The sequence below is a fragment of the Malus sylvestris genome, chromosome 11, assembly GCF_916048215.2.
Source record: "Malus sylvestris chromosome 11, drMalSylv7.2, whole genome shotgun sequence".
NCBI classification, from domain to species: Eukaryota; Viridiplantae; Streptophyta; class Magnoliopsida; order Rosales; family Rosaceae; genus Malus; species Malus sylvestris.
The window spans coordinates 3114244-3122996 of record NC_062270.1 but is presented as its reverse complement, the minus strand read 5'-3'; the positions used below and the strand labels follow the sequence as shown (position 1 = coordinate 3122996).

Below are 8753 nucleotides of genomic sequence, written 5' to 3'. Positions count from 1 at the left end.
CTTGTGCATTCTAGATTTGATATAAATGACTTGCTAGTTTCGGGGTTTAATTATCCTAACTACATGTACTCACAAGTTACGATATGAATTTTAACTGACAAGGGTTGAAGGACGCAAATCTCATGAGAAATTACTAGTGTATTTCATAGTTGTCTACGTCTGTGTGCATAACTTAAACGTGTAAACTAGGTCTAAACAAACCTACGAGAGTTTCAAATGATTTTGCATATTTTGCCTATACTTACAATATGAATTTTAATTGACTTGCTAGTTTAAAGGGTGAATTATCCTAACTACCTATAATCACGCGTTACATTATGGGTTTTAACGGACATCGGATGAATGATGTGAATCTCATGAAGAATTACTAGTGTATTTCATAGTTGTATACATCTGTGTGGATAACTTAATCTTGTAAAAACGTTTGCTGGGTCAAACACACCTACGAGAATTTTAAATGATTTTGAATATTTTTCATTATATTGTACAGTCTAGATTCGATATATAAATGACAATTAGTTAATGCATTGAATCTTGTCAACTACCTATATTCACATGCCGCAATGTGCGTTAAAACTCACAACTGTTAATTGATATAAATCATATAAAGAATTATTACTAAATGTCACAATTGACAATTGTCCATGAGCGTGTGCGCAACTGTAATAGAAAAAGTATTTGTGGTATGGTATTTCAATTCATCCTCAATCAACTTATATAGATAGTGTGGCAAAATGGTTTGTTGTAACATTGCCACAACCTAGCACCCTCCGGCATCTGCCGCTCCCCCTCCCTCCCTCCTCCAACTATATTGGTTTTTTTCCTTCTTGATGTTGGCATTAGTTGTAACATCACACATCGTCCAGGGGAGTGATCCTTAAATGTATATTCTCATCCCTACCTAGCACGAGGCCTTTTGGAAGCTCACTGGCTTTGGGTTCCATCGGAACTTCGAAGTTAAGCGAGAAGGAGGACAGAGCACTTCCAGAATGGGTGACCCACTGGGAAGTTGCTCGTGAGTTCCCAAAAACAAAACTGTGAGGGAATGGTAAGCCCAAAGCGGACAATATTGTGCTACGGTGGTGGAACGGGGCGGGGAAGTGATCCATCCTTGGCCGGGATGTGACAAATGGTATCAGAGTCAATCCCTGACCGGAAGTGTGCCGACGAGGACGTCGGGCCCCTAAGAGTGGTGGATTGTAACATCCCACATCACCCAGGGGGAGTGATCCTTAAATGTATATTCTCATCCCTACCTAGCATGAGGCATTTTGAGAGCTCACTGGCTTTGGGTTCCGTCGAAACTCCGAAGTTAAGCGAGAAAGAGGCCAAAGCACTCCCATGATGGGTGACCTACTGGGAAGTTGCTCGTGAGTTCCCAAAAACAAAACCGTGAGGGAATGGTAAGCCTAAAGCAGACAATATCGTGCTACGGTGGTGGAACAGGCCCGGAAAGTGATCTGCCCCGGGCCGGGATGTGACATTAGTAGTGTTTTTTTTTTTCTTATTTGATGTAGGCCTCAATTTGTTAAGAAAACTTATCATTACGCTCAAAGTCCCAAGTTTAATTCTCCGCTCTTCAATATTGTTTCTACAACAACAAAAAAATGACACTCGGAGCTGTAAAGCATAGCACAGAAGAAAAAAAATTGATACGTCACTTATTTTTTTCAAGAACATAAGTGTAGAGGAAGAGTTTAACTTAAGCACTACCTTGCGAACCGTCCCACTTCATTCACTTGCATGTGATCCAATATCTTAGTGAATAGAGCATTGAGTTTCTACTCATAATCTCGGGATTGAAACTCTCCCTCCCCTAAATTACTGTGATAGTTTTGAATCTTATCCCTCCGTTTAATAATAATTTTTAATTAGAAAATAATTTTTTTATGAAACGAAATAACACTATAACAACAACAACCAAGCGTTATCCTACTATGTGTGGTCAGCTCTATGATTCTAGAACGTCATTGCTCTTGGTTTTGAGCCAAAACTTACATTAACTCTAAGTACTCCATATTTTTTCTTAAAGTCCCTTTTAAGTCTTCCTAGATCTTATTTTGCACCTTTTGTCCTGATCCTCCGTCTCAAATCGTGTTCAAACCACCTTAACCGATTTTCTATTATTTTATCTTCTATTTCGGGCACTCTTTCTTACCATATTTACACTCAATCAAGAAAAGTAAATTACCGTTAAACCATATAAGTTCAACATTTATCTTTCCCCGTCCTAATCATAAGTGATATTTGGAACAAGGAAAGCATATTTTCAGCATCATTCCTTTACGTTGGTAATGCTGATTTTTTAGGGCAAAGAGCAATTAATGACAATTTTTTACTCCCCATTTGGCACGAGTGTTGCCATTATTTGTCTATTGGAAACATGATTACATATTATTTGTCTATTGGATACAAAAAATGATTTATATATTCTTGTTGGGTATATATACGGGTAATTCAAGATCCATGTTTTTGACATATATTTTGAATGTGTTTTTGTGAAGCGCATTTCGTAATATATTTCATCGATCAAATTGTTTATTTTTCTTGTCTTACTTTAAATATCATGTCTATAAAAAATCATTTAAATCCGAAACCATATGGCCTTTTGATAATTTTAGTGTTTATTTGTAGAATCATATTCGTCTATTTTTTTTTCATTACAAATGAATGTCTTAGTGATTTTAGATTTGTCTAATTTTTTTTCAAGAACAATCTATGAATGATGTTCTAAAATATATAAGATTCAGGTCGCTAAAATATATTCCGAAGTGAGGCTACAAAATAGGTATAAAAATTTGTCAAAAATGTGTCTTCGGATCCTAACCCTTTATATATATATGAGAAATGCTAAGGAGACTCTCTCAAAGCGGGGCTCTCCATAGACTCTCTACTACCTTATGTTTTTTTAGCACATTTTCCGTACTAACATAAAAAAACATTGTGTTAAAAACTTGAAGTAACAGAAAGTCCATAAAGATTCTCATTTTTGAGTGAGTCTCTCCTTATCATTTCCCTATATATGTACATATATATCGAATGAATCAGACCAGGGAAATGAGGCGAACAAGTTGGAAGAAGACATGAGTACGTTTAACTGATCCGTCTCATGGTCGGTCCTGCGTAATTGGTGTTCCAGACTCGATCAGTCGAATGTTGTTGAGGATTAGATTAGATGCACGTAATAATTTGTTGCAGCCATGTTATAGAGACTGCATGTTAATTTCCTCCTGCTGCTGTAAATTTAGTTTACTGCCTGCAGACTGCAGTACTTTCGACTGCTGTTGCTGATTGTTGAAGGTATACTCTTCTTTGATATTCGAGAGCTTGCCAACCAATTGAATTCCATGTTGGAACCCTATTGGACTCTAAACTTATCTCATTCGGGTTTTGAGTTTAGTGAAAACTGAGAACGGTTAGAGTTAATAGGTGAATAAACTTCTTTCCTTTAAAGTAGGACATTAAGGGTTAAACATGTTGGTGAGTGGATATCCCACGTTGGAGCACTATAGACGTGTGTTTTGAACAAACCGTTTTCCTTGATAGGACGAAAATGTTATGGTTGCACATTTATAAAAGGATAAGTCCCTGCTCAAGAGGAACACGTTCACATATCAGAAAATCTAGCCCTACTCTAGAAAGAACATCAGGTCCTCCTTGAGTAGAAGATTTCCTTTTCTTCCCTGCGATCAATGGCTTCACAAGGTCAGAACTAAAATCACAGTATTTGATGCATGTTTGTAATCTGTGTTTGCGGCTATGTTAAATTCCAACATTCCATGGAGTTTGCTTTTGCGCCTCAAACATGCAATAGGGCAGCGCATTTGGTGGCATCGTAAACCAATAAGGAGGGTGCTATCCACATACTAATTTTTACTTCTCACACACATTTTATTAACTTCTAGCTTTTGATCTTCTTCAAATTATTCGATCAAACAGCCGAAAATAAAAAAAGTATGTAAAAAGTAAAAAAGGGTGTGTGGATAGCACACCCCTACCAACAATAGAGCTCTCGTGGATGGGAAATATTGTTTCTTGAATTTCTTTTCAATATTCTTGCTGAAAGATGTAACATTGCTTTTCGTATTTGATTGAATAAAAGTTACCGTTTGACCAAAACAAGTGGCTCTCTATACCCTTATAAATCCATTAACTGTTAATGTATCGGCCATAGTCGTAGTTTATGAAGCTAGCAAAGAGTTGGAGCGCTTGATTCGAGTGCGAACTTCTACAAGTGTATTTTTTGGCAACATTGGTTCTACTTTGGTGTATGGTCTGACTCATGGACCAAATTTACGCTATCGCCTCATATGCTACCAAGGAGATTAGTCTGTCATCAATGTATGGTGCGTTACTTCTTATACATGAAAAAAAATTAAAAATAATGTGCATTTTAGTTTGGAAATGTTGGACTTGGGTTTGGAATATCAGTCTCCTTGTACATTATTTTAGAATAATAAGGTCATCTCCAACCAAAGAGAGCCAAATGTCTTCCTTTAGCCCTATAGCTCTACAAGAAATTATATTTTAATAAACAGTGTTAGGCCATATTTTATACCATATTCAACCAAGGGGGCCAAAGGACTATAGGCCAAACATAATCCTTTGACAAAAAACCATCTCCAACCGAGAGGACCAAAGGGTCATAGGCCAAACATAATTTAGTATTTTAATTAAATTAATATGGTTATTTAAGTTAAACTACTATATTAAAATAAAGTTTTTGGACATATTTTGATTGTCACTTGTCGCCAAATGAATAAGCCTTTGGATTTTTTATCTGTATATAATCTCAATAATTTTTTGGATATAATTTCGGATGACACATGTTGCTAACGTGAATAACTCTCTAGAATTCTTATCTTTATGTAATCTCAATAATTTTTTTAATAGGATTTCAAGTGACACGTGTAGCTAAAGTGAGTAACTCTCCAGATTTCTTATCTTTATGTAATCTTAATAATTTTTCGGATAGGATTTCAAGTGCCACTTGTTGAGATGTAATTGGTTGTGCAAATTTTAGATATGATTCTTATTTACATGACACTTCTTATCTTCAGCTTTCAATGTTATAGGAATGATGTAGGTATTTATAGGAAAAAAATAAATAAATAATTTTTTTAAATTCGTCCAAAAAAAAAATTCCAAATTCCAACAGTAACCTGATGTTAGCTAGCCGTTGCTAGCTGACGCCAAGTAGCCGTTGACATTCAAATGAGTTGAGATGGAGGGCTGGCAAAATGTCAAGCTTGACATTCTAGAGTTGGAGAGCTGACAAAATGTCAAGTTTAATATTCTGGCGCTGAAGGGCTGGCTTGACTTGGGGGTTGGGGCTCGATGGGGTCCACAAGCCCTTTGACCTAGCCCTCGGTTAGAGACGGTTTTCGTGTCATTTTGAGCTATTTTTAGTCCTATGATCCTTTGACCGTGTCAGTTGGAGATAGCCTAAATGGTTAATTCTCAACCATTCACTCATGAAAAATAATGTTCGGGAGCGTTTCCGATGGAATCAAAGACCATTCAATACCAAGAGGCCCAAATTCCAATAGATCCAATTACATAATAGGCCCAATGAAAATTTGGCTAATCAGCTTAAACAAATCTCAGAGTCCTTCTAAATAGATTGTGCAGTTGATATACTCGCCTTCTTCTCTAACAACCAAAAACGGAACATGACGGAAAAAACTGTAAAAGCTGAAGTAAGTAACACAGCACCAACACCCTTTCCCGGTAAGTGCTTCTGCGGGTTTGCCTAGTGTTTGCATTGAACTCCGATTCTTTAGATTTCACTTTCTGGGTTTGTGTTTCTTATAGTTCTTTGAGGCATTTCGTCGAACACATACAGTGCGCCTCATAGTTTGCTTGCTTTCTCTTGACATTGGTATGAAAAATGTGTCATTGGAAATATTTTGATTACTTGGTAACTCGTATTTTTCCTGAATCAATATTCGGGTTTGTAAAAATATTATCTTTTAGCGTTTACGCTGTTCTAAAGCGGGAGCCTTGTGCACTGGGTACGACCTTTAGCGTTTACGCTGTTCTGCTTTGGTTTGTATAACAGAATGTTGTGTTTGAATGGTTTGATTCTTAAGAGATACTGGGATTTTTCCATATAATTTTCTTTAAGAGAATGAAATTTGCAAGTCCTATCCAGTCATTTTGTTCAATATTCTTACTGGGTTTCAGGGTATTCGAGTATTTATTTCAGAAATCGCAGAGGTAGTGCATGATATGGATGATTGGTTTAGAAAGAATCAGTGCTATACCTTTTCTTGTGGTGTCCAATCTTGTGATTTTTTCCTAATTAATCTTGGATCAAAAAATATACGGCTGATGTTGAAATCCGGTGAAAGCATTATTCTTTGTATGCATTGGTCGTCTCTTTTGAATTTATGGGTGTGGCTAAAATCCAGAGTTTTATGAGAGTTTGGATTAATCATTACAAATCATGAGTCCGAAATTAGTTTAGACCAATTTAATAGTTTGTTTGTGCTTGTAGCTTATGAATTAGTGTGTGTAATCACTGTGATGTTATTATTTTTGTGAGTTATTATGCTACGTGCAGTGGTTCATGTGTTTTCAATACTAGTCCTAGAACCTTGGCCATAGGTTGCACTGTTATAGCTGCTTTCCATCTTACCACTCATACTTGTAATTGTTGTGTTTTGTCTCGCTTAGGTTTACCGGACCTTTAACTTTTGTTTGCTTGGATATCCAGGATATTGAGGTACTAGTGAGCGTTTCCAAATGGAAATTTCAAATTGCCGACTCAGTTGCGCTTGTCATTAAGTTCAACCAAGGAGAGAATGCTCCATTTGACGAGACTAAAGATATCCAATCAGCTTACTGAAATTCCTCAAAACCTAAATTTTTCTGTCATTAACGCCCTTAAATTATCCAGCCAAATACTTCCGTCGTCAGAATCCAGCATTGAAATTGATACAATCACCAGAATAATTAACAACCATCCTTACCCTGATCAACCACTTCAACCGACTCTTCTCCAGCGCATCCCACCACAAGTTCTTTCCACCAGTTTTGTGGAGAATGTTCTTGGTCACCTTTTCGCAGCCCATTCCAATGGTCTTAAAGTGCTCGAATTCTTCAATTATTCCCTCAGTCATTCCCAGTTATGTCCAAGCTCAGACGCTTTTGAAAAGATGCTGCACATCCTTACCAGGATGCGTTATTTTGATAAAGCGTGGGAGTTGATGGCAAAAATAAGCAGGACGCACCCTTCCTTGCTTACCCTTAAGTCAATGAGCATCATTCTGTCAAAAATAGCAAAATTCAAATCGTATGAAGATGTCCTTGAAGCATTTGAAAAATTGGAGAACGATATTTTCGCTGGGAGGAAGTTTGGTACTGATGAGTTCAATGTACTCCTCCGAGCATTTTGCACAGAAAGGCAGATGAAGGAGGCACGTTCAGTGTTCATGAAGATGCGTTCTCGCTTTCCACCCAACACCAAGACCATGAATATCTTGCTCCTAGGGTTCAAGGAATCAGGAGATATTACTGCAATAGAACTCTTTTACCATGAACTGGTTAAAAGAGGCTTTAAGCCAAATAGTATAACTTATAACATTAGAATTGATGCTTACTGTAAGAAAGGTTGCTTCGCTGATGGATTGAGACTTTTTGAAGGAATGGAACGGGAAAACTTGTCACCTACGTTGGAAACAATCACTACACTGATCCATGGAGCAGGGGTTGTTCGAAATCCAATCAAGGCACGGCAGTTATTTGATGAGACTCGCTTGAGAAACTTGCTTCCGGACACTGGCGCATATAATGCTTTGATGAGTTCACTTATTAGATCAAGACATCTGAAGTCCGCGGTCGCCTTGATGGATGAGATGGAAGAGAATCATATTGAGCAGGACGATATGACTTACCACACCATATTCTCTGGCTTGATGAGGACGTCTGATATTGAAGGCGTTTCTAGGCTATATCACAAAATGGTTGATAGAAGTTTCGTGCCCAAAACACGAACGGTTGTGATGATCTTAAAATTTTTCTGTGTAAACCATCAGCTTGATTTGGGTTTGCATTTGTGGCGATACCTAGTGGAGAAAGGATATTGTCCTCACAGTCATGCATTGGACCTTCTGGTAACGGGATTGTGCTCCCGGGGTAGGGTAAACGAAGCTTTTGAGTGCTCTACACAAATGGTGGGGAGGGGTAGACATATGAGCGAAGCATCGTTTCGGACATTGGAGAGCTTGCTGCTTCAGGAAGGTGAGATGGACAAGCTGAGGAAGCTGAAGCAGATGATAAAGAAACTGCAGAACATGTTGCCCCAAGTAAAAGGGCATACCATTGCAGATCCTGCACATTCAGACACAGAGTTGTAGGGATGTTCTTTATTTTTATGTCTTCTCAATGTACTGAATTGTCATCCATGCTTTAGTCACAAAAACAATCACTTGGTTAAAAGAGAAAAATTTAGAAGTGCTTTTTGGTGGCCAAAAGCACTTTGGGTTGTGATTTACAGAGATGTTTAGAAGCATTTTACAGAGAAGCACATGTCATGTTTCTTTATGAATCACTTAAAAGTAGTTTTCTAATAAATATTTTTAGATTTTAACCAAAAATTTCGTTTGTTTATAATAGCACTTGTGACAGAAGCGTTTATGAGCATAATCGCTTTGTAGAGCGAGTATCTCAAACCGGCATGCGGACAGGATGCACTTGAGATCGTGAGTTCCGTTTGTCTTTCTACTCTAGATTGTTTGAATTATAAAAAA

General features: G+C 37.5%; 1 protein-coding gene across 1 annotated transcript; it reads left to right on the top strand.

Moving 5' to 3' along the window:
- Positions 1-5597: 5597 nt before the first annotated feature.
- Positions 5598-8600, top strand: LOC126589390 (pentatricopeptide repeat-containing protein At3g61360-like). The gene is made up of 2 exons (XM_050254667.1): positions 5598-5730; positions 6719-8600. Exon 2 carries the CDS (start codon positions 6807-6809, stop codon positions 8358-8360), a length of 1554 nt encoding a protein of 517 aa, XP_050110624.1. The 5' UTR covers positions 5598-5730; positions 6719-6806; the 3' UTR covers positions 8361-8600.
- The last annotated feature ends 153 nt before the right edge of the window (positions 8601-8753 follow it).

Coding starts and splice junctions, on each gene's coding strand:
- LOC126589390 (XM_050254667.1), top strand. CDS start 6,807: ATGCTCCATTTGACGAGACTAAAGATATCCAATCAGCTTACTGAAATT.